General features: G+C 41.8%; 2 protein-coding genes across 4 annotated transcripts; both read right to left on the reverse strand.

The window, feature by feature from the left end:
- Positions 1–34: 34 nt before the first annotated feature.
- Positions 35–20237, reverse strand: LOC118424790. 3 transcript variants are annotated; one of them, XM_035833565.1, is made up of 17 exons: positions 19810–20237; positions 12520–12852; positions 11362–11655; positions 10258–10536; positions 9671–9925; positions 9071–9186; positions 8457–8622; positions 7944–8092; positions 7318–7462; positions 6604–6723; positions 6399–6476; positions 5724–5899; positions 5316–5425; positions 4698–4788; positions 4153–4254; positions 2442–2578; positions 35–2026 (listed from the first exon to the last, which is right to left on the reverse strand). In XM_035833565.1, exons 1-17 carry the CDS (start codon positions 19865–19867, stop codon positions 1873–1875), a joined length of 2763 nt encoding a protein of 920 aa, XP_035689458.1. In that variant the 5' UTR covers positions 19868–20237; the 3' UTR covers positions 35–1872. The 3 variants fall into 3 exon arrangements, with proteins under 3 accessions (XP_035689458.1, XP_035689459.1, XP_035689460.1); XM_035833566.1 differs by having other exon boundaries at positions 4153–4224; positions 4692–4788; XM_035833567.1 differs by having other exon boundaries at positions 4153–4224; positions 19810–20236.
- A 1398-nt stretch (positions 20238–21635) lies between these two features.
- Positions 21636–26755, reverse strand: LOC118423790. The gene is made up of 6 exons (XM_035832023.1): positions 25348–26755; positions 24619–24897; positions 24266–24281; positions 23640–23775; positions 22938–23123; positions 21636–22427 (listed from the first exon to the last, which is right to left on the reverse strand). Exons 1-6 carry the CDS (start codon positions 25451–25453, stop codon positions 22200–22202), a joined length of 951 nt encoding a protein of 316 aa, XP_035687916.1. The 5' UTR covers positions 25454–26755; the 3' UTR covers positions 21636–22199.
- Positions 26756–27150: the final 395 nt, after the last annotated feature.

The following is a 27150-nucleotide window of genomic DNA, read 5'->3' on the forward strand; positions in this document are numbered from 1 at the left end:
ATTTTCAAAAAATAATTGTCGACCAACAGGCAGATAATTTTTGTTTCTTTATTCACAACACAGAGCAATGTACATTTGCTAAACACATCATGTCTTGGCGATATTCGGTGACATTGATGACATATGCCTGGTTCATTTGGTCATGGTTGTTTTGTGCGATACATTGTTCCAGCATAGATCTACTGGATATATTTATCGCTATTGTTAGATACCATTTTTATGGAGTGTCCATATCTACCGTCCATATCTACCTCCAGGTGGTATCTAAGCCGTTACGAAATTACATCCCAGGTTAGTCACGGACAGGTACGTCTGAAAATGGTTGCCCTAACAAAAGCGATAAATCCTACATACGTCTGATAATCGTTCTCTCAAGATTCAAGAGCCAAAAAAAAAAACATTACCAGGCTATTGGTTAATCCGGCTTTTAGTGTATTGACTGTGCACCTTTTTTTCTGCTAAATTGTGCTTCATTTGTTGTGCCACGCTTTGCTAAATATGTTTTTACTCTGTGCTTGGTGCTAGATCTCTTTCCTGAGCTACATGTCCCCTATCGCTCCTCTGATATGTAAAAATGTACAGAACATAGCTATCTTCAATCTGGATAGGCACACACGACAATGTCTTCTTTTAAGGCCATGTTGATTTGATTATGTGGATTACATCCTTCGGAACGCCAAAACTGTTGCGAGCGTGCGAGTTAAAAAAAAATTGGCCACCCGAAAGTTTCCTTCATTATGAAATATGAGTGGTCAGAAAGGTTGAACAAATGACTAAACGCACAGGATATGGTGTACCAAAGAAAAGATTCTCCATTTTTGTTTTTATAACATTTTCTTTGACCTTGGAACGTTGAAGTTGGCACTCTATGACATTTGTTTGCAGTTAACGGCATATAATATCTGCTCATTTTCCAGCTACTTTGTGCGATTAACAGTATTGTTGTTTTGGGTGGGAAACGGCCGAAATTTGATGCGCGCGCGGATGTCATCCATGTAATCAAAATCAATATGGCCTAATCACGGCAAGAAAAATCATTTTACGTCATTTCTAGTTTCACAGGCCTTATTATCTACAGTATTTGACAAACATGAATTTGTGGTTATATTCTTATGTGAGCTTTGATAGTAAGCTTTAATTGTAATAAAAAAACTCAATTTACAAATAGAAATCTTGCAAGCATATATGATACATGAAACGATGTCAAAACAATATATACAACTCTGTTCATAATATTTTATATACAGTTTTGCTGGCAAATAAAATCGGACATATACCTATTCGAATTCCTCCTTTTAACAGATACATTCAACAGTAAGCAACATTTTCACTGACAGAGTAAACAACACACACAAGTGAAGAAATCACAGAGCAGCTGACAAGTGCACAATTTTCTTTCTTGTCTATAGCCGTAAATATACTTAGTTGCTCACTTTCCTGAGACACAATCTGCAACATGACCTTATCTTTTCAATAAATTGCAATAATGCTGTCATTTTGTCCAGTGCAGTTTTGAACTGCGTTATTTGCTATAGAGCAGTTTTAACCACTGCCATTGCTAAAGAGCAGTTTATAACTGCTCTGTATACTAAGGCTGTGTACCCAAACATCGTGATTTTATGATGCTGTTCTATTCCAGAGCAGTTTTGAACTGCGTTCTTATATAGAGCAGTTTTGAACGTTGCGTTCTTTGCTATTTGTTAGAGCACTTTTCAACCACCGTCTTTGCAATTGAGCAGTTTTTAACTGCTCTCTATGCTAAGCTAGACCAAGGACTGTGTACCTGAACATCGGAATTCGAAACTTCTTTTTTCCGGAGCAGTTTCGAACTGAGTTCTTTGTTACGAAGCAGTTTGGAAACTACTCTTTGTGCTAGGCAAGGCTGTGTACCTGAACATCGTGATTTTCGAAGTCTGAGCGGTGTTTGAAAGAAGTGTGGATCTGTTCGATCTTTCTCAGGACTTCCTTGAAGTTCGGCCGTTCTAAGGGACTAGTCAGCCAACATTGCTTCATAATGCTGTTGTACCTGTGTCGGAGAAACAACATTGAAGATTACTTTGGAAGCTCATATGTGAATTGTAATCATATTGTACAGTGCTAAACTTTCTCAACAGAGACGGTGGGTGATAAAAACCGCCTGTCACGTTTGACCAGTTAATGACGTCACGTATACGCAAGATCACGTGTCAATAAGGTCATATGGTTGCAACTCTCGCGAGTTTTCTTTTGGAAGTGATTGGTTATCATTGATCCTGAAGAAGGAGACAGTGGTCGTTGAAATTATAGCCCTTGTATACCTTTGTGTTGGAAGAAAGGTTCGCATTGTACTAGCAGTGAAGTGTAGCTATAGTTTGATTAGTTCAATTAACTGAAAAGGTGTCACTAGGCACTACAAGGGTCTGAACGAACAAATACATTTGTATAGACAAACGAATACTTACAGCATGATGGGGCATCTGTTGGGCCGGTCCATGCGGTATCCTTCCTTCAGGTGATGTACAATGGACACCCCAGGCATACCGGGGTACGGTGTCTGTCCAGCAGCGAATATCTCCCATAGTACAATCCCATACGACCACTGCAGTAAGAAGCAGAAAGTTGTATTTTTGTCCACGTCAACAAACGTTATTACAGAAAAAGATGAAGGTATAGTTTTTAGGCATAGCTTGAAAGTGTATCTGTGTTCAACTTGTTAGATGTCATTATTGAACTAGTTAAACTGTAATTTCCAACAAAAAATTTTCAAGGAATGCCTTACAACCATCCCTGAACAGAGACAGTGGGCACCATAGACTTTCTGCAACATATGATTCACTACTTCTTCAGAAAGATCTGAACACCCTGGAAGAGTGGCAAAGGAAATGGCTTATGCAGTTCAATCCGGATAAATGTTATATCATGCACATAACAAACAAACGAACCCCAAATGTATCCCCCTACCAGTTCTGTGGTCAGACATTAGCAACCACAAAAACCCACCCATACCTCGGTGTTACATTAACAACTGGACTGAAGTGGGGTGTCCATGTTAACAAAATAACAACCAAGGCTAAACAGACACTGGGAGTAATCAAACGCAACTTGTGGGCATGCCCAGCCAGGGTAAAATCACTTGCATACACGTCACTGGTAAGACCAAATCTTGAATATGCTGCAACAGTATGGGATCCGTATACAAAGAAAGACAAAGATAAACTGGAAAGGGTACAGAACCAAGCTGCCAGATTCTGTACAAACAACTACAGCAGAGATGCTAGTGTTACCAAAATGAAAACAGATCTGCAGTGGACATCACTTGAAGACAGGAGGAAAATGTCCAGACTTTGTATGATGTACAAAATGACCAATAAACTGGTGGACGTACCGACTGATAAGTATCTAACACCAGCTCAAAAACGAACTAGAAACAGTCATGCTTTCAAGTACCAGAGTTACCAACCTAGGATTGATGTGTTCAAAAATTCCTATTTCCCCAGAACTATTGTAGAGTGGAATATGTTATCACCAAGCACAGTAGGGGCGTCTTCTCTGGATAGTTTCAGAGAACACTTGCATATAGATGTGCAAAAGTTAGGTGTGATGAGTCGCTCAGTGTAATATAACCAGCTGCTGCCGCGCCGCGTGCCTGCGAAGCTGGTGTGTTACGCCGAAGGGCGGTTATACCGGCTATATAGATACAGATACAGATACAGATACACTGCTTACTGAGTCACGTGTTCTATCTGCATAACGTGACGCCACGACAGCAGTGGATTGTTTATTTCTTGACAAAGACTGGTGCTGTTAAGTCGAAAATTTGTCCAATTTTTGTGTTGGAAATTACAATTTAACTAGTTCGATAGTTTTAAGGCATGTTTGCTGAGTATCCAGAGCAATGACGCAATATTTCAAGAACCTTCTTGTATTCGCACGATTCCCTCAGTTTAGGAGTTCCCCGAGGATGCCATCCATATGATCAAATACAAATGGCCAACATCTGGCAACACTTATATGCATACAATGACAAATATTTATGAACTCCAAGGAATCTGTGGCTTTCAAATCTTGTCATTTCACTTTTTAACACTTGCTTTCGGTAGCTTTCAGTTTCTATTGATCGTCGTTGTAATAAATGGACTGTGTAATACAAATGATAGACAAGAAGGAACTTACTATGTCAGTCTTGGTATCAAAGATGTAGGTGGCGTGGCTTTCCGGCGCCATCCACTTGTACGGTAACTTGACCTGGGGAGGGGGGCAAGGGTGTTGTCCGGTCTTCATTTATCCAAGCAGCACAAACAAACAAACAAACAAAACAGAAACAAACAAATAGGGCAAACAAGGGAGAGACAAGGGAAGCAATTGTTACAAAGTGATCATTTCTTAGGCTGTGAAACGTTTTCTTAACTGTAAGACAGCTATGAGACTCGGAGAATCTACTCTGTTCTACTCATAAAAGGAAGATGGCAAATCCTCTTTGCCTCCGTTCAATGGGCCATATCAGTCCGGATATCAGAATTATGGTTAACGCAGAGCCTACGAAGCAAAAGCACATTGCCATGGCAACGCGTCTGTGCACATGCGTACTGGTTTGGTCTAGATTGCCATGGCAATGGTATGGCGTTACGCAGAGTTCTTTATGTTCCCATAATGCGATTCGTGATTTTCATTTTTTTAGTGCCATAAATTTTGATCACGCTATGAAAACGTACATGTACCTCCCAGCTTTGTATTCTGTAGTAACCCTTTTCGTGGACGTCTCTGCAAAGACCGAAGTCTGCAACTTTCACCCGCAAGTTTTCGTCCAACCTATGTATGAAATACAGACCTTGTTTAAAAACTAAATGTAAAACGACATAAACAAGATGTAGCGTCAAATCAAGTTTTTTTAACCTCCTTGGTCAAATCAAACTGTGACATATGATAATCTCTGCATAGAAAATGTTATAAAGGATAGACCATACAGGTTAAGGAATTGTCTGTATTAGAACGTTCACCGAAGACCATTCAAGAACATAGCATTATCCTACACAAGATACAAGTAGTCTATATTGGGGTATATTGTTCTTTTTCGAATTCTAGAAATGACGTTAAGTAACATAAGTTTCCATGAGTTGTACCTGCATGGAACGATTGTTGTGCAATAACGACTTATCTATATCAAGACATACGCCATCGTAAAGTGGACGAAAAACTCAATTTTTTTTGGCACAATAATCAAAATAAGTATCTTTGTTAACCACAATGTAGGGTCTCGTCTCGGAGTTCCTGTCACGTGACTGATGTTGACGATCACGTGATAAGGTCACGTGGCAGCCTTTTGATTGGATACTTACATGCAGTTTCTCGCTGCCAGATCACGATGTACGATATCGTTATCAGACAGATACGCCATGCCACGAGCGATGTCAAGGCACAGGCGAAGATTCTCCAACAAGGGCAATGTCTGTGTGTAAACAAATAAGGGTTTATAACGTGTTATACGGCTAACGTTTTACGTACTTTCGGGCTTGAGCCCTACGTGGGACACCCTGCCGATATAGGGCTATTTTGGGGCAATGTCGGGCCATAGTAAGGTACTCAGTCATTTTCACCTGAGTGAAGTGAGGAAAGTCGTGTTAAGTGCCTTTAACAATTGCATAGCGTCAACGGGGCATGTCAGTAGGTTTAAACCCAGGATCTCTAGGATCTGAGCCAAACATCTGACACCACGCCGTTTGTTTACATGTTTACCGTTTGTTTACCTGTTTGTTGATGAGATATTTCCGCAGATCTCCGTGCTTCATGTAGGGGAGGACGATCATGGCCTGGTTGCCATGGACGCAGATGCCGGTCAGCTCCAGCACGTTGTCATGGTTAAACTTGATCATGCGCAGTCCTTCCTGGAGGAGGGACACCATCTCCCCTGGCGCGGCGGTGTCTGGGGGTCAAAACCACAAAAAAAATTAGATGGAATTCGCATCAAACCTCACTGAACCGAGACGGTGGTAGATTCTATCTTTCCGCCACTTTTGATTCGTTACTGACGTCACTTCCGACTTCCGGAACGCCAGCGCAGTGAATCATCGCAGTCACCTGATGAAGGTCGACGAGATCGAGTGAAACTTCATGGTGAATGTTTTCCTTGTGTTGTTGGCACAAAGCTAAAAAAATGGTCAACTGTGCACGTGGCATCTACCAACAGAGATGAGTCTTAATTCGAATCGCAAAAGTCCTGTTAGATGGAGGACGCCATAAACTTGACGCAGCATTTAAACTTACTCATCAGTGCTTGATAAAGACTGGTGGTGTTAGGTGGAAAATTTGGGTAAGTCACATGAAATCAGAAGCCGTGGGCCTGTTAAGTAGGGGTGTTATCATAAGTATAGTTGGGACCACACCAAACTGTAGCATTAGACATATAGCCATAACGAACCTACCATACAGGGTCTTCGCAGCACATTCCATCCATTTATTGCCCTTTTTGTAGACGCCATGTCGAACCTCTCCAAAGTTTCCTAGATGTGTAACGGCATAAAAACATTCGCTATGAGAAGTAAAAAAATTAAATTTTGCAACGAAGCAAACAAACAAGCAAATAAACAGACAAGCAAACAGATAAAACTCAAACACTGCAAGGCTTACCGTTTCCCAGAGGCTCAAGCAGGGTGATTGTGTCCTTGTAAATTAGCACGTGGTGAATTTTAGATCTTTCCTCGCCGGTGAATCTTTGGAGCAGCATGCTGGGCTCCTCGTACCCACCGACTGTATCAGAAAAAAGAGGAAAAATTGACTTGTAATTGATAAGGCCAATTCATCATTCAATCGGTCAAGATGGGTTAGCCGATGGTACTGATATGACTGCCGTATGACGTCACAAGACAACATTGTGGTGCTCAAGACTCTATGGTTAAACAAAACCTGTAACTTTAGATAAATGGTTATAGTGAGGTGTAAAGAGAAGCTAGGTTGCTAGGGAAAATCAGGGCCGTGGCAGATATGAAACCATGGTCACCTTTGACCAACACCTGACGTCACATGTGCCGAAGATCAGTGCGAGTTAATAAAGTGGGGCAAACGCCAATTGATTATTCGCTAAGCCGAGGTTGGAGAGGGGGGGTGGTAGTGGCCGAGATTATTGTCAGCTCCCGACCGTTACCATTCTCCAACCTCGGCTTGGAAAATAATCAATTCATACTGCCGAAAGTTAAGTGAGTCCAAAGGTGGGTCCAAAAATTTCGAAGTAAGCTACGTAGTTCTTTGTGGGGAAAAAATGTATTTAAGATAGTGAGATTAACTTTTGCAGGCGCAATTGACAGCATGAGATATCGTTACCAAATGTTAAAATGCTTCACTCACTCGTTGTTATGGTGACAGTAACGCCGGCGCTCCTGACGTCACCACGTTCACTGATGACGGTGACGTTGTATGACGTTCCCTGCTCCAGTCCGCTGAACTCGGCTTGGAGCGGGTCAGATGCGTGGATATGTCTTCTGGCAATAACCTGTAAGAATGTTCGAAAAACGTGAATGATAATGTGGCACTATATGAGCATTCTAACCTCTTTATGCTCGCACCAATAAATTTTGTGAAAGTTTGTGTACCCGCCATCTTGTTTTCAATTTCAGTTCTATTCGATTTCCATATGCTCGCTCACACTTTCGAGTACGAATGCGCAGCGACAGGAATTCTGGGTAATGTGTCAAAGGTAAAGGCCCCTAAAACATAAACAAAGCACGTCGGGACGTTGATATGCAAAATCTAGACAATGGTCGACACGAGAACTATTTACATTTTGTCAGAGGCTTTCAACTTTGACATATCACAAACAATTCTTGGCGCCGCGGATGCGCATACGGAATTATGAACGAGCTCATTAAACTCCGCCAATTATTCTGCCAAAAACGCTCTTTTAAAAATAGGAACACTTGTATGTGAAAGTCACGGTGAAGATGACGTCAGCAGATAAAAACTTGTTGGTGTACCTTGGGCTCGGGAGTGGCCAGTCCCAAAGTGACCAGGTACTTGTCCACGTCACCAAAGTGTTGGAGGTTCTTGTACGCAGGTTTGAAAGTGATACCGATCGATGTCTCTGTGGTGGTTGCTATGGTTACGCACTTCGCATCCGGTAAAACTAGAAAAAACAAAATGTCGGCTGCTAAGTCTTCAATCCAGATGTTGGGAGAATGGTCGTAGCGCAATTCCGCTGACACTACTTCTTTTTAACAGAGAGTATTCTCAAAGCGAAGCCTCCCAAAATGAGAGGAAAGATCGCAACATTTTCCTGGCTGCTCCTCTCTTCTTTTGCATTAGGAAAGCCTTACAGAGAAGCGTTCTGAGTAGGAGAATTTTACGATCTTTCCTCCTGATATCGCAATTGGAGACTTTTTTTACAAAAAGCTACCTTATATTGTAGTTATCAACACTTGCAAGTACTCTGGAGCAGTTAGATGTTAGCTTTATGCCTCTAGTGTTTTCAGGTTAAGCATTGCTTATACCTTTTCCGTCCAAGAGATCAGCAAGATGCGTTTGATCTGAGTGTCGCAAGGCGTCGCTGAGGACACGGGACGCCTGGTCACCTTTCAGCACGCAGAGAATTTCCAACAGCCTCTCTACCACACAGGGGGCCGCCCGGACTCCGGCTGTCACATCAACAGTCAGACTCTGTAATAGAGGAAGGAAGAAATGAATGATCGGATGAAGGGGTGAAGAAAGGAAGGAAGGAAGGAAGGACATAAATGAAGGAAGGAAGGAGGGGAAAAGAAAAAAAGAAAGATGAAAGAAAAAGACAAAGCAAGAGCTTGAGGGAAGAAAAGAAACAAACAGTAAGAAAAAAGTAATAGAGAAAGAAAGAGAGAGAAGATAGAAGGAAGGAACTAAAAATGAAAGAAAGGAAGACAAAACGAAAATGACACAAAAGGAATGAAATGAATAAAAATAAAAATGGAATGATAAAAAATGACTAAAAAAGACGGGTGGAAGTGAGTAAGTAAGTGAATGTGTGCTAACAGCAATTAAGTAACAAAGCAACAAATACATCACTGCTCATTTTATGTTAGATTTAGCGAAACACTTTCTGCTCATTACCAATTTCGTAGATGACGTCACTCACCCGTTTTTCCCTCAGAAACATTAGGACAGGATCCACGTCCATTCTCACTAAACAATCCCAGAATTCCTGCAGAGCTGGATCCGCCATTTTGTCCAGTTCGGTCGCGTCGGAAACGCCTGAAATAAAGTTCTTCGTTTAGAGACGGATATTAAAATTAGGCAAATCCATAGTTTATGTTCTTCTTACACAAGATCCTCGGGTCAGCGGGAGATGGTTCTCCCAAAAATTGGCAGGTAAAAATTTTTGTGCGCTAAGAACTTGTCAGCAAAGAAATTTGATAAAATCAAGATGATACTACAGTTCTACTTGCACTGGTGCCTGGAGGGAGTGTAGCACCGAAGCTACCAATTTGTTCCCGGTGGACTGCCTGATACCGTGGGTACCTCTCGATGTACAATGGTAGATAAAGGCGCCTGTTTGTTATCGGGTCCCGAGTTGATTTTAACTACAAGTTTTAAGAAATACAGGGGCCCGGCCCTGCCCGAAAGACCCCGAGGGCCCTTTTCTCCAAATAGGAACCTAGCACTATATATGTATATGCAGAAACTCGTGAAAATGAGAAAATCATATTTTGTTTTATTGGACGGAATATGTACTTACGTAGGACGCTCATGTCTGGACACAGGTATTCCAGTCTCTCTCTGTGATGATTATTGGATAACGATAAAATACGGTCACATTTTCGCTGTTTGATAGATCTTTTCCGCCGCCGATGGTAGATGAGGGCACCGACAATGATCAAGACGCAAGACGTGGTTACTGTGACGACTATCGGTACAATTAATGGACTGTCGAACCAATTGTCGTTTCTGGTCCCTGTGAGCATTGTTGGTGGAGGTACAGGGCTCAGCGCCTCTGCAAGATAGGATTTCAAAAAGGGATTAAGTTGTAAGTGTATAGCTTGGTCGGATCATGAATTGTTTCTTTGTATAAATGTTCATACTACCAGTATACCAGAATGTCACAATAATTTTCCATGCCAGATAGAAGAAACCGTCGAATAAAACGAAAATAAAGGCCACGAAACATTGCAGGAGGTAAAGGAATACACGTGAACTTTGAAAGAAAAAAAATCTCAAGGGCAAAGGGCGAGGTCATATTTGTCGTGCGACGACGGTCTACGGCCAATGTGCGTCCTACAAGTGCAGAAATGACAGCTGAAGAGCACGGCACAGCCGTAAACTTACCAATGATCGTGACGTTGACCCTAGAGGACCCTGGCTCCCCCACGCCATTGCTGGCTCTACACAGATAGACCCCAGAGTCCTCCAGCCTTGCAGGAAAGATGATCAGTGTTCCCCTTGTAGGGTCCGTAGAACTGTCTGACGGCAGCTCATATGTGTCCGAGATTTTGTACCAAGTGTAGGTAGGGCGAGGTAGACCTTCAGCATGGCAGGATAGCTCAACTCTTCCTCCTTCCGTGATGTTGGCTTCCTTTACGGTAGCTACCGTGTTTGATGGCGCATCTGTGATGCAACAACACGTGTACAGGTTGTAAGATATGAAAGCCTGAAGGACACATATCGGAGGCATTTCGCACGCATCTGGAGATGCCTCCGAGCTCTGCCTCCGAAATTGCTTCGACATGCCTCCGCATTGCCTTCGAGATGCCTCCCAGTTGTGTCGTTGTGGGCTTTCGGAGTACGAGTATGGTGTCCACTCCAAAACATCAGATAGAGTTGAGTACAAAGTGCTTTTACATTAAACTTCCCTGCTTTCATCAGAATTTTAGAAAAAAATCAACTTATTGAGAAAATAACAAAATGCGTTGGGGGGTTGGGGGGTGGGGGTGATTGGAGGCAACTCGATAAGTCACAAAACTCTAAAAAGTCGTCGTTCACAAAGAATTGATGCGAACGCCTTAGAACGATCATCTTCTTTCTTACAGAGTATTAGTAGGTGAATTGGATATTCTGTTGAAAGAAAACGCAAATTTGCCATATGTCAAAATTATATGTCATTTATGCATGTAATTTGCATTTTCTGTCCTGCTTAGTTACCCTTAGTTCTATGCAATAAGTACGTCCATGGTTCCAAGTACGCATGTGCAGCGATGGGAATCGTGGGTAATATGTCAAAGGTGAAGGCCCCTGAATCAGCTTTCGCCTTGACCGTTGTCTCAACTTCCATGACAATTCTTAGACGTATTGATAATGCATCAGGAGCCTTTGCCTCTGACACACCATCCATGATTCCTGTCTCTGCACATGTGTACGTGAAACAGTGAAGTAGCATATCCTACACATTTGTTTAAGAAAGCTTACGAATATCCACAACAAATATTCACCTACATTGGACTATAATGTCGATGAAGGCGTTTTCGTCTGGTGACAGGCCATTGGACGCCTCACATTGGTACCGACCGTTGTCTTCACGGCTCACTCTGGGTATGATCACAGTACTAGTGCTAGTAGTACTGTCGTGGACTGTGTTCTCCTGTGCTGTTGGATTGTTGAGAGCTGTGCTATCTTTGGTCCATTGGAACGTAGATGGCGGGTTGCTGCGAGTGGTGCAGGAAAGCTGAAGCCGAAATCCTTCATTAACGGTGGTTGCGGGCGCACTGGCGGTAGTTTCTGTTGGAGGATCTAAAACAAATGTATAATACAAACGTTTACATATACCGTATATTTGATGTCAAGAAGGACAATCAAAAAAATTGTCATGCCCAAAGAAACGTTATGATTACAAAAATATATGTTTAACATACAGAAAGACAAGGAGATAGCTATGTGCGTTCTTTCATGTGCATGAGGAGAGAAAATAAATCAGTACAAGCAAAGTTTGTTTTCAAAATGACAGACTTTACGTATGAAAAGCCTCCAATCATAGTCCAGGTCAAGATGTAAATACTGGGAAGGGAACAAAATGTAGGAAAAAATCTGGAAGACAAATCTTACTCAAAATGACGTTAGGCCACAGCAAGTAAATTGTATGGATTACTGATGTAATCCGCGCTCATTAATTTTTGCCTGATTTAAAAATAACATTATTCCATTTGCTCTCTCGATATGGTGAAGATGACGAAAAAGTACCAAAATATGAAATATATTTATGTGATAACCTTGATTGGACTCGTAGAAGTGACACTAGTGAGGAACATGTAGTTATGACCGTAGTTGTAAAAGTGAAACTAGTTCAATAATAATAGGAAAAGTAGTACCAATGTGGTAGCGATGGCTGTAGTTGGCAACTTGGTAAATAATACCACACTAGATCACTTTTTGCACTTCTTGAATACAGAAACATAAGACTTGTTGGCTGTGATGCCATGATTTTTCGTTACAATTCTTGTTACAACGTTTATAGTGTCTATATTTGAAAATCTAGATATCTTGTTTTTTTTACCCATCTTTTTTTTTTCGCCCTCTGTCGTTGAATTTGGAGTCTGCAGAGAATGGCATCTATAAAATTAACTTGCTGTTGCCTTATTTGCTAACGGATGCACTTACATTTAACCGTTAGTGTAGCGATGTTAAATTCGGTCCCGCTTATCAGGTAAGCAGTGATTCGATAACCCCCGGCATCTGCCTCTGACACATCCGACAGTGAAAATCCGTACGCGTAGTCGTCCAGGCGTTGTGCCCGTCTTTCATACACGTGTATGAACGGGGAACCCTCTTCGTTTTGCCACAGATTCAAGCCACCAATTAATGTCTGTGGTAGTTTCAGCCATTGGAATGAGTTGACTCCGGTATCGTCGAAAGACCACGGGAATTCTGCGACACCTCCTCTTAAAACTGTCACATTCCCTGGGATCCGGGTGAAGAAACCATTCGTTGCAGCTGAAAACATATAGAAGGGCAGGCGGTCATTTTACTAGTGTCACATGAACGTTTAAGTTTTTAGTTAGCGTTACGGATGGTATTGACATAGCCGAGAGTGGACTTTTGACAGGCTACCACTCTTGGTGTATGGTAACCCTTTGGTTGGAACAAATAGAACCACTTTCATAAATAATTTCATCAGGTTGGTAGAATACAGGATTTTGAAAACAGGTTTCGGTAAACAGCAAGTATCGAATGACTCCTAAAAATCGACGACGATTGTTAAAGATCGGGCGCTGGTCGAAAAAGCACCGCACGTATCACTACCGAAAAGGCCATTAGAGCTCGCAGAGTCGTCGTCCGATCGATTTTCGCGCAATGTGACAGGGGTATAACAACATGCCCGAGCTGAGGCCCACCCTGGGATCGAACCACCGCCCGCAAATGCACAAAATTTTGTCTCACATGTATATGGTGAAGCAGCGTTTACTAAGAAATAGACACTAATAAACACAAATTATGGTTTCTTTGTCCGTTGTCCATCGACTTATACTGATGATGATGATGGCTGTTTCTTCGTATCCGAAGATCAATGGTAGGCAGACAAGGTTCATTAGACGACCAGTCTGCCTGGCCTGCACGTGACTTTTTAAGGTGAATGAGGGGTGTGCACTTCCTTCTCCACCCTCTCGTCTACTGGCGCACTAAGTCCTACAGGGACAGAACTGTTTGCCACGTAAGACGGCCCCAGCAGATGCAGGTTTATTATTTGGAGTTTCCATCTCCTAGGAGGACTTCCGACCAAGGATCCTTATACTAAAAACGTACTTAAAAGCTAACGTACCTATTACTGTCAAATCTAAAACATAATCCTGTACGCATCAACAGCAAAATCAGCGTCTCAAAAGAACGATACCAAATGAAAAATATTCAAAATTTTCAGGGATACCCCAAACAGCTGTTATCGTTACACCACACACAAAACGACGAAAATCCGTTCAATTAAGCCAGAGTCAAACAACTATTTATGGATTCCCCAACCACGACAGTTGTTCTTGCATTAGACAATCACATAACCCAGCCTATCTGCGTGTAGATAAGCTGATTACCAAACGCCGAAACCACATTGCCAGTTCCACAATACCGAAAATATAGGGGCGATTTCTGAAATTATCGATTATAACAACCGCTAACGCGAAAAAAGTGCATCATCACTCAACTGAGTACAAGCGACATGCCAAACCACATACGAATGCGGCAAACAGCCAGAACATAGAGATATAGGTGCGAACACTCATCACATAGACCGTTCACAATACTTTGTCGACGGAGTTTACCCTCCAGTCACAGAGTAACAAGATAATGCAATGACAAAAGAATTGATAAATTTTCGTATTTTGTGGACCATCAGTATTGATGGTAGACGACAACAATAATGAAACAGAGGCAGCAGTAACCTTTTAGTAAACCTTTGTCATTCTTCGATCAGTGCGTTACGAAATGTATTGACATAGCAGGCTCGCTCCAATAAAACCGTTTGCACAAGGGCAAGGTATACAGGCCTATATATATAGAGAGAGAGTGGTCACTTTAATGATATACATCCAGGTATATTGACTGGCTGTTCACTACGCCATGGCATAAACTTTGACCTATTTCAGCAAAGGCAGTACGGTGGCCCACTGTGGGCGATGAGCATGCATGCAGAAATGAAAATACACACAGAAAATGAAAATGCCCATAGAAAATGAAAATACGCAAAGAAAATGAAGATACCCACAGAAAATGAAGATGTCCACAGAAAATTAAAAAAAGCACACAGAAAAGGAAAAACAACACACCAAAGGAGTCGTTAATTTGCTTTGTACTTCTGGGCCATCGTATGATTTGATCAGTCGTAGTATCGGACGTGCGAAGTTCGATATCGATATTCCGCCGAACTTACTAGTAGTACCTCTTTCACTTTCACCAGTTGTCACTGATATGTTGTCTTATGTCGTAAAAATTCTTCTGGAAAGCTTACATAGTCTGCGTGAAGTGTGAGTCACAAAATAATCTAGCGCCTAGTAACCTCAATTCGACAGGAATTGCCCCAGTTGCGGCCATAAGACTGTGGGCTTTGAACCACTCACACCGGGAAGAGTTCCTACTCTTTTCGATCACAGATTAATGCTCGAAGTGTGGCTCTCCTAAAACACAGGACATCCATTTAACGCTTTATCCGAGGGACGTCCCCAACCGCAGCTGGGTACTAATGAAGTGAAGTGAGAAAAGTGGTGTAAAGTGTGTTTCCCAAGGACACCATATCCGTGGCATATCAACGTATTTGAAGCCAGGACCTCTAGATCTGGGTTATGGGGCAAACACCCTGCAGGTTATATACCACACGACCCCACTCCTAATTAATATCGTTGTCTTGTGCAAGTTTTACAAAACGTTGTAGTAAATTCTTGTTCCGTTTCTATTAGAAAATCGTACGGCAAAGAAAGTCGTACGGTGAACTTATTTTAAGTTAAGGGCACAACCCGCTGTACGTGCAAATACGTGCTGTCTACGTGCCAAAACGTGGGCAATCTTTTGAGATCTGTAAGTGGTAAGTACCGCCTCCGTACGAACTCGTAGGGAATACGACGGATTTTGGAGAACGCAGACACGCCGTAGAATTTTACGTGCAGGCAAAACTTTGTGTGCCATCGGGCTGTGGATTCACCCCCCGTACGTGCCAGTACGGGCGACGCGCCTGCCCTGTACAGCCTGAACGTTTTCAGAAATACGTGGCGGACGTGGCCTCCACAAAAACGTACGGACGTACGGCGGGTTGTGCCCTTAGCTTTACCTGTTAGTTCCTGAACGAGACACGCCAAGATGGTTAGGACTGCGGCTCCAGAGAATCTTGAATGCCCTCCAAAGCGACATGAACACTCTGCAATCTTTTCCCGCATATTGTCAATCGTGTTGACGTTATATTACATAAAGATGCTTTCTTCATGTTCAAAGCCTAGCTTTGCACTGGTGGGTATTCTCAGAATGCCCTTCACCGCTGTAGGCAAGGAGACTGTTTACTTTGAACCTACCACGTATATGGACTTTATGACTTAACTTACGTAAAATATTTGCGTTATGCGACACAACGCAAATAGTTTACGTAAGCTAAGTCATAAAGTCCATAAGTGGTAGGTCTTTCACTTTCAAGGTGAAGAAAAACAACTCAAGTTTCATAGCCGCACCCAAATTAACTATTGTCGTTGTCACATAGTTAGCGCTGAATAGCAGATTCTTTAGAACCTTCAGTTGCACTTTACCCCTTAGATGTAAGATATCTCGCTCATTCTGACATTACTTCATTTGATACGTCATTTGATACAATGCCAACATAAAGTAAGGAATTTTCACTTTGTTCCCGTTTTCAATGTATTAGTCTAAAGCATGCATAGTAAGTGACTGTATGTTAAATAGTATTGTGCTCAGGTGTATGTTTTAAGGCTCTCATAAGATGACATCCATATAATCAAATCAACATGACCTAACACAATCAGAGGTTGAACACACGCTAAGGTTGGGTTTACACGTGCGTAATATTCAAGTCCGTTTGAGGTCCGTATGGAATTCTGCATTGACTAATGCGGGAGGGCGAAAAAAAATCCAGCAAAGAAATGTTGCTAGGCCACAGGATTACAAAGCTGGTATTACGAATTCAACTACAGAACACAGTACACATCAAAATAAACAAGAAATCTTTATTTGCAGGAGGCACACGTATGTTGTCTTGTTCATCTTAGCAGACTATATATATATATATATATATATATATATATATATATATATATTCAATATATTGACTAGAACGATCGAAGAAGCACACGATTAGGAGAGGGTTTGACAAAATTATTAGCACATTTTGCCGTAGTATATTTTAGCACATTTTGCCTTAGTGTATTTTACCGAGTTTTACACAAGCCAACAGATGCTAGCCTTTTGTGGCAATATAAGTTCGCAAGTTTCGGACTTGCGTGGAGCCTTGGAGGAGGTGTTTTTTTAGAACAAGCAAAAAGTAATGCACTCGCTGATGTCATCCATAAAATCAAGTCAGTGTGGCCTTTAAGCCTAGGTTACACATAGCCATATTCAGCTCCGGAACACCAGCCGACCCTTAGCCGACTCAAGTTGGCTGGTGTTCGGGAGCAGTCTGAAATGTTTAAGCCACGCCTATCTTTTAGCGCCGAACATGTCCGGAACATGTCCTAACCATCTCCCGACCACTGGTAAATGACTTACTCCCGATTGTGTCCCGAATGCTAACTAACCTATTCCCAACCATACCGACCTCTAGCCGCAGACTGCCAAATCACTCTTGACTGATTCCCAACCGATTGCTGACCCCAAAACATTCGGATGGCGTAGCCAAGCACCAGCCGATTCAGCCGAACGCCAGCCGACTCAGCCGAACGCTAGCCGACTATAGCCGACTTAGCGCCCGAATCACTCCTAACCATAGTCGGGAGAGAGTCGGGAGCTAAATTCGGCTATGTTTAACCTAGGCTTACGTTTACGAAAGGTTTGCGGCCGGCTGAAAATCTTTTTTTTTTCGGTTCGATAACCAGTCTGCACAGTAGAAGTCAAAGTAAAATACAACTCTTTAAACGAACTTTCATATAATGTCTAACGCAAACGTTCATATGATATCTGTGTCTATATCTAAAAGAGAGAGAGAGAGGGGAGATGGAAAGAGAGAAGAAATAGGATAAAGAAAAGAGGAAGTGAGGGGGTAAGGAGACTAGGAGAGGATGAGAGACATGCAGAGGAAAGGAAGTGAGGAGAGACAAAGAGAGAGAGAGTGTGTATCTATCAAGCACTATAAACATATTAACCTCTCAACGTTTGTAGGAAAGTATTGCTAATTTGTAATACAATCAACATATCCGAGTGATCGTGTAAAAGACATTTCAGACAGGCGAAGAATGGCGCTCTTTAATGAACCCCCAAACACATCACTATATATACAGATACAGGGTGAGTCAAACGATATCCGATGAAAAAAAACACAATTTTACTATATTCTCTGTTGCAAATGGGATATACGTGTTTTCTCGTAGTAGCATCGGGGAAAAACAAAAGGACAAACATAACATATGTATAATATATATATATACAGAACGTGACTCGTTCTATAACAACTAAACCTACCAAAAATGAAAACGTTTTAGATTTGCTTGATGGTAAGTTCTTATTTATATAAAGGGTAGACGACACATTTCTCTATTTTTTCAGTTACGGAAAGTCAATTGGCTGACAATCAGGAAACTTTAATACAAAAAGCTGATGGCAAGATTGGATCATGATTTGAAAGACATTGAGAATTTTACAGTGATTTTACAATACGATCGCACGATTGGTTCGATAGTGCGAGGCGGCATCGTACCATACAAGATAGTGATGACAAAAAATCTGTTTATAGCCGGTATAACCGCCCTCCGGTGTATCACACATGGTTAGTGGGCACACGGCGCGGCAGCAGCTGGTTATATTACACTGAATGACCTGACACACCTAACTTCTGCACATCATTGTCTGCAAATGCTGTTTAAAGCTATCAAGTGAGGAAGCTTCTGCGTATATTGTAAACGATCAACTCTACGAGAGTTCTATGAAAGTACGGATATTCGAACATATCAATCCTTGTGTGTTAGCTTTGGTACTTGAAGTCATGGATATTTCTTGTTCTTGTCTGAGATGGTATTAGATACTTAGTAAATGCTGCAGCTGTGTCATCAGTCTAAGATATAAAATCAAGCCAACAAATAGACAAGGGTTTAAGAACTCACCTGAGGAAGTCTTAAATGTCAACATGAAAAGTACAGCAGGAAGAAACATTTTCCTTCATGTAGGCTAAAAGCCTCACAAACACTACACTTGCTTGAGTAACTACTTTTTGGTGTAAACACTACACTAGATTAAGTACTTCTATCTTTTACACCACAAAATAGTATTTCAAGTTCAATTTTCCCTGTCGTTTCATGTCCAGATCATATGCAAATTAGTTACTGACCATGCCTTCTTGGAAGGCAACATAAAAAAATTTATAAGCATGACGTAACGAGGAAGTCACACCTGTTCTTTCACTTTCGCTTTAATAGAACCCCTGTCTGTGCCTTTTCACACTTCTGTATTGTGATATCATTTTTGAATGTTAATGACCACTAACCCATTTAAACTCAGTCGTTGGTTACACCCCCTTTACTCTTCAATATCTTTAAATCAAATTAGTTTTGCTACCTGCTACGGTAATAAGTATTTAAAAAACACGTTTGCCGTCGAAAAAATAAAGCCCCTTAGAAGCGACAGGGGAATCCCCACAGTTTCGATGATCTAATCACACACGTACAGTGCCGCACCGAAACTATTAATTATACATGTAAGCACTATCACGTTCACTACTAGGTACACACCCTGGAAAAAAGAGAACTATGTATATGGTTGATAGCTTCCTTGTGTTATTTAACCATACAATGCATTACGCTAGCTATGCCGTAGTCTCCAAGCACACGTGTCAGCTGGATAAACTTGAAAGAGAACAATTTGGCCAAATAGTGACAAACATAGTAAGTTGCCTTGGGATTTCAGTCAGTATTTGCAGTCTATCACTCATAGGCCAATTAACTCCTTAAGCTTCTAGGCTTTTATTCCTAACTTGGCCGAAGCCCTCTATTACTATTTAACCAAGTGGGAGTCTGACTTAGCTATGCCATGGCCACTCACTGAAAGGGAACAGTTCTCACTCATGATTATATTTGAATTACCCACAATGTAAACAAAGGCTGCACGGGGCAAGCAATATAAACCGCACCGCGTAGTTGAAAAAACACGCTTGTGGTTCATGTGGAGCCATAAAAATGCAGACGTCCTGCTAATAGAATGATAGCATTCTTGCTACGCACCGACAATAATATGATCGTATATGACATATAGTGGACCTACCTGACACGGTAAAGACTAAGAGAACGCCCCACAGAAGTGCTCTTGTTCGAAGCATCATCAACCTCGTCCTAAATTACGGGGTAGTATAAATGGCAATTAAAGTGGCAACTGTACTAGCATCCCTATCCATACTTCATCTGGTGACTTGACACACAGTGTTTCGTCACCGCGACAAAACCCGTCCCCTTGAAACTAGCCATGACGTTACAAATGTAGGGTTGTTTTGCAGGTAGGTGCCTGTTTTCGCTCAAAGCCTTTGACCGAAACTACAGTGACTCTCCGGCGGTTGCAGCCGCATGTAGTTCGCATAGCAGCAACGCTTAAGAATCGCGACAACAACGCTCATTTGAAAAGTCAAGTTTTGTTTCTTATTTTCTGATAGAAATTGTATTTTTAAAGGTATATAGAATCTTCAGAATGTAGGATTTTCAGTCACCATACGGTAGAAACACTGTGTATATATGCGTACGCGACTGGCGGAGTGATACAATTTCACTTCCGGGTGTTCGGTATCTAAAGGGCACCTGTCACTGTAAACATGAAAATGAAACCTATATCGGACTTTGAAAAGCGATTTTTGAAAGAACTGGGATGCCTTTGAAATCACAACTTTATCTAAACAATAACGTTATAAAATTCATTTAACTAAATGAACGGAAATGCATTCCATATTTCATGGGGTAAATGCCTGTAATTTTCAAAATAATAGCATAACCCAAAATAGCGTCGACGCCATTGACGTAGTTTCTATACACTCTTTGTCCTTGGACGATTCCATCGGCAGTGTCCAAGGGGGTCGTTAGAGACCATTGAATGTTTAGATAATGAAAGTGAAACAGTCTTAGCGATTTCATACAAAGAAATATGTTAGCGTACAGATTTATAAAACTTCAACCAATACTTCTGTCAAATCATATTCACACCACTGACAGTGGCTCGTGTATTAGAAACTATACATTTGATCGTTTAACGTTAGACGTAACAACTATTGATATGACTATCAATCAAATGGAAATCTTTTTTTCTTGGGACTTTTTTTACAGGGGGGGGGGGGGCATTGAGACGATATTATCCCGCACATGGGACTTATTTTACCTCTCAGTCAGTCCATGTCATAGATACATAAATACCCAACCAAATTGACAAGGTAACCTTGCCATTCTCTTATTTCTGATTGGTGGTCAGAGGCTTGGATTGTATGACTTTGCCCCTAGTCTGTACTTTGATACCTGTCGTTAGCTGACGTTAGGTGTTTTTCATCCATTACTTCATAAACCTGATGGCTGCTTCACTACCTTCTCCAAGAAGACGGTTATGTTTTTGCTATCGTCACTTCCTCTATCTCTCTATCTATCTGTGTGTGTGTGTGTAACGCTAGTTCACCTTTATTCACGGGCTAACCTATATCCGCTGTATTTAAAACAGAGTATATAAGGGCAAGTCGACGGTCGGTATTTTCAATTTTTTTCACAATATTGCAGTTTGAAACCACCTTCTGTCGACTTGATATCCGGAGATACCCAGTTTTTAAAAACAACGGCTACGTTACGAGTGTGTGTGATAAATACAAGGTCAGAAGCTAGCTGTGGATAGATCCTTACGATATTTGTTATGTACTACTTGAGGGTCTTGAAAACGAAGGTCACGTTTGATAATCGGCCTTCTAGTGGCTTCCTATGGTACTACAGCGGAACATCCGATTGATCTTTGTAGTTTTTGTAGACAAAAGGAAATGCGTACACTCAGTTTTATAATGTGCTTACAATGCCCCCCCCCCCCCCCCCATAAAGAAATACGGAGATTTATTTAATTTCAATGTGCTAGAGAGAACAGAAAAACGTCAGTAGTGTTCCTATGTAACTCACTCCCTTTACAATGGCTATCTTACATAAGCACGCCTTTCATTTTCTCTTTCTTCGTACTTTTGCAATTCACATGGGTTTGTTTAACAGAATACTAGTAACATCATTTGCATACATCTTTACATTGTGTCTTTTTGGGGGAAGTAAGTCGAAATGATTTTTCCTGATGCAATGTTATGGGAAGGAGCAACTTTGAGGGTAATAGTACTAAGTACGTATGAAAAAGAAGTACACGATGTTGTAGTACAGCAAAAATTTGTTGCTCAATATTCATGAAAATGGATGAAATTTAAGACAATATGTGGATGCACAAAATACTTAGAACACGTTTGAATTTCGAACAAGGATTGTGAAGTTACATACATATACATGTATATGGACTAAGTAACTACATATCTCTTTTATATCTATTGAGTAATGAGTAGGCATCCAATCATATACAGTGCCATGAAGCAGTGTTTATATACATGTAGTAAGGTGGCCCACTTCCCTATTTATGTCGTCTACGCAAATCATGTTCGTATACTATCAATCACTCTTCTCGTCAACCCACCAGGCCACTACATCGTCTTGTCCAGGATCGCCCCCTAGCGGTTTGACGATGTCGTGCGCCGGTGGATAGATGACCGTGTCCCTAATGGTGTAGGGGCGGCCTGCTCGTCTGTACGCCGCCCGGATCTGGTCCCGTACGGTCCGAGGGTTCTCCCAGTCCGTGTGAGGCGTGTCGGCGCCGATGTTGTGCCGAAGAAAGGACTCCTGTTGGTTTGTGTAAAAACAGAATGATGAAATTTGACTCACTGAGTATATTACAAGTGTGTGTGTGTGTGTGTGCGCGCGCGCGTGCGCGTGTCATTTATGCATATGTGTGTACATGTGCGTGTGTGCATGCATGTGAAACAGGTAACGTTAGCTACAATGTTGTGCGTATATATACGTATGTGTGTCTTTGCGTACTTTGTATGTACGTATGTACAATGTATGTGTCTGTGTGTCTTTGCATGCGTGCTCGTGTATGTAGGCATTTGTGTGTGTGCATATGTTTGCTCGAGTGTCTGTGTGTCTTTGCTCGTGTCTGTGTGCGTGCGTGCTTGCGTGTGTTAAGATGTTAAAAAAGTATGATGTATTTTTTCTTGACCAGGAACATTGTTTGATATATACTCAGTATTTTGACAGGTAAGTCAAATCTATACAAAGCCATACTCCTTCAGTGCAATGCCCTCATAGGGTTATGCAATTAATACAATGATAAGTTCCGGGGATCCTTACCTCCGGTTGCAGTAGAACGAAGCTGTTCTTGCAGTTGAAGCTAAACCTGGAGTGTGTCTCCGGATAGCAAGGCGCGAAGGTGGTCGCAAAGAACGTGCACCTGTCAAACTCGAAACACCAGCCTCGCTTGGAGACGTAAGACTTGTCCATACAGTGTACGCCGGCGGGGTCAACGTCCGATAGAACCTAAAAGGGGAACGCGTAAACAAGTTTATTTATTTGTTTTATATGGATCTCCATTAAAGTTTCATTTGGTTTCATTCGATTCTGCCTGAAATCCGTTTACAATACAGAAATGAAATGTGAAGAACAAAATGTTATTATACTATTTGTAAACAGAAACGTCATGTAAACCAAATCAAATGTGATAACATGGTTCAGCAGAAAATAATGACGCATTTTTTGGGTTAGATTTAGAACTTAGAAGGTAAAGAAAAGGTCGGTGCCGGGACGGGGGTTGGGGTGACGGTACCGACTTCTGACGAACTTTGGCCCAGTGCTGACGTCACACGTGCGGATAAACCACGTATCTACAGTGTTTGGGTCAGATACCTGAAGAAGACTTTCAGATTCGGTCGAATTTTTTTTTACATTTTTTACAGTGATCATGATGAAGATACATGTATATACAAATGTATGCTTGTCCTCAAGTAGAAAGAATTTGATATGTCATATTTCTAAGTCAGTTTGAGGCTTTCTTACCTTCAGAAGACGTCTTACGCCGTTCCCAAGTTTCTCCGGACTCGCCCCAAACTCTCTTCCAGGCAACTCGAACAGAAACCCGTCGAGCCCTAAATGCGACTGGACCGCACAGAACTTTACAAACATCGGCAAAGACCTACAGAAAAAGAATTTTGCAAGGTCAACTGAGACCAGTGGAGCCGATACCTTTTAACGGATCACCATTTCATGCTGGGAGACGCGTTGTTCAATTGTACTAGCTGTGTTTAGTGGGGAGGGCAATTTCCCAAAGAAACGCGAAAACACGATACACACGTACTCTGTCCGATCCTATAACAAAGTCTAACAAAAGTAACGTTAATGTTGTCATGCCGGTAATGTTTTTCCCGCTTTACCCATAGTGCCTTGCTTCTCCTGTCATGCAACGGGATCCGTGAAAGGTCTATATTACAAGTTGTCGGGGACCCCCGCTAAATACTTCGGACTTGTTGGGGTAAATTTTGCCGGCAATAAAATTTCCAATTAGACAAAAAAATGAAACTGTCGGCGACACAGGGAAAAACTGCATGTCTAGATTGGGACAAAGTTGTCACTTGCGTCTTGTTAAAAACATAAATATAATGACAGAATATTTGGATGGTGCTTACCTTTTGATGTTTTCCTCTTGATTTTGGATAATGGTTTCGTCGGGCGTCATGTGACCACGAATGATGAAACAAAACAACAGCAACAAGTTAACGTCATAAGGTAAACAAAGAAGGTAACACGCAATGATTTAAAGGGTTAATACTAAAAACTTGGAAAAGAAGGCCGGGAAGCAGTATAGAGGCACGAAATAATCTCAAAACAGATGTGTGGAGGCAAAATCGTGACATTCCTATTACTGACTCACTCGACTTAAGCAGTAAGCAGTCTGCATTTGCCCCTTAAGGGCTTGATGAATGCATCTTAAAATTCCGGCCTCCCAACATCTGCTTAGAGATTAGGAAAGATGACCAACCTAAGCTGAGTTGTTCGTCCCAATCCGCCGACCCCCATAAACAAGCTGACCTGGCAAACACACATTCCGTCCCTTCCTTCACTGGCGTGAAGTTCTCCAACGAAATACACGAACTGGCGTCGTAACACACAAGGTCCAGAATCTGACGTTTGTATCTTTCCTCCACGTCTCTTGGAATGTTGTCATCTCCTTGGTTACGCCGTTGCCTAGGAGACGGGGTGTTCCCAATAGATGACGTCATAGTTTGCTCTCGGTGTGACCGTAGCAGGAAAATGGAAGCTGCATAGAATATTTTCTAGGTTTATTATAGTATATTATATAATTTTGTGGATGTTGTTTTTCTATTAATCTTATTCTTATGATGCGGCCTACTTACAGCCATTTCCTGAATTGAAATGCTTGCGAAAATGTAACGAGATTTACCACACGTTTTCAATATTTAAACATCGATTATAAAGCTACTTGAAAATTTCTACGCAAGAGAATGTCATGCATAGTCAAGTGCACATATTTCAGCATCGTGATATAGACTTAAAGTCACATCTATGAGTCTTTTATCTCATCAATAGATGGGTTGTCATCGCTGAGTGCCCTCTAGAACACACTGACAAGAAAACAATAATGTAATACCGTATGTGATTTAAAGTGATTTGTACCGTATGTAACATTTAATAATAGAATTATTAAAAGCTAACACTCTAGATAAATGGTGTTCATGTCAAGATTTACCTGCAAAGAGCACCAACGACAGTAGCGACCCAGCCGACCAGACAAAGGACGCGTACACGAAGTAAAAACCACACATTAGGCGGATAGCTGTCGTCAGTGCTTCCATGTTGAATTGGGGTTCCACAGTCGGTGACTTCGGCCGTCTAGTAGGAATGCGCCCTAGTCTTTGAAAGGGCAGAGTATAGCTCACGAAGTCGTTACACACTACAATATTCTCTCACGCAGTTTTGTTGATGTTTAAAAAGGCCGGTGGAGTATGACATCATCGCCGCGACACGTCATACCGAACAGCAAAGCACAACTGACGCAACCCGGAAGTAGGGCAAAGTCTGAGTATGAAAGGGGGAGGGGCGCTAGGGGGATTTACAAAATTGAACGCTTAACGCGAAATTTAAAAGTCTAACGCTGATTTTAGCACACTGTCGTATTGTGGAAAAGTCTCAGATTCAGCTCTGAGCTGCTCTGATAGGAGAACCGCTCAGAAGTATCAAACTCGAGGCAATGATTGAGGCAAAGACGATTCGTTCCTTTGAGTGATAGAAAACTATATGGGTGATCCTGATAGGGGTGAAAGGTTGAATTGTTCTATGTTTCATCTGCGATTGTTCTATATGTTGCTTTGTAGTGATACTTCGGTTAACTTGTAATCTTTAATTTTTCGGCGGTAACATTACATGTACATGGAAATATAATTTCTTTATTTTGAATGTGTGCTTGTGTTTTCTTTTTTTTTAAATTATTGTGCACAATAAGGTCCTCCTTGTGGTCCTTGTTGCGTTGTGGATGAATATTTCCCTCCAACGACCATCGTGTTTTGATGACGTAGTGACAAATTGGGCAACATTGTGCAATAGTAGCACGTCATTGAACTGAGCTATGGAAATCTTTATTATAGCGTGTTACGTGAAGAAAGATGAAACGTGTATTTCAAACCCACAATGTAGCTATTAAAGTATTGTAGTAAGATATAGACAACGTCAACGTAGTCTTTTGGGCATTGTGGGGCGGTATTACATATTCTAACCATACGGCTATACAAAGTGTATTAAAGAACACTTTGCGGTCTCTTGTAGTTCACCTAACAGGTAGTTAATCATCCATGGCACCTTTAATCTCTAGCCATATTTTTGCAGTGTTTTCTCGACCACCGGTATAAGCCGCCAAATCTTAACTTATCATCAGACTCCACGACTAAAGGGTGGTAAATGTAGAAAGTGACGAAAGCACTGTGAATAATTTACCAAAATATACAGGAGAGGTCCATCCTCTTATAGTCCTACTGTCACATAACAAGCCTAATGATAAGTCTACGGCTTTAAAACGATTATGCAGCCATTCCAGCCACCCTCCCGTCCCGCTCCGGTTTTTCCGCGGTTTGTGGGCAAGAATGTTTTCCACCAACCCTGTCCGATGTCCTCGGGTAATCAGACGACGCCTGATTCCACCTGTAGTCTTAGCCTGTAGCCCCCTCCTGCAAGACAGCCGAACCACTGACCACAGAATACAGCACAGTGTCCGTCTGCTTACGAGAGGGGGCCCGTGGGGAGGGCTGCCCACCGCCTAGCACCGGTGTTACCGCGGTGACTGCGCGGCCGCTACGGGCAAACCCGCCCCTCAGGCCGGGTGGTTTGGTGGAGAGAGCCGGTTAGAAAACCAGCTCAAGCCGAAGTAAGCGTTATTGCTTGGTCATGTCAGCTTGCGTGGGGTTGTGTCGAAGTAAGCGTGACATGGTGAGCACCGAGGTCCAAGCCGCGAGCGAACGCAGAGGTCCGTCCGCAAGCCAAAACCCTGAGCCGATACTGA

The sequence above is a fragment of the Branchiostoma floridae genome, chromosome 10 (assembly GCF_000003815.2).
Source record: "Branchiostoma floridae strain S238N-H82 chromosome 10, Bfl_VNyyK, whole genome shotgun sequence".
NCBI lineage: Eukaryota > Metazoa > Chordata > Leptocardii > Amphioxiformes > Branchiostomatidae > Branchiostoma > Branchiostoma floridae.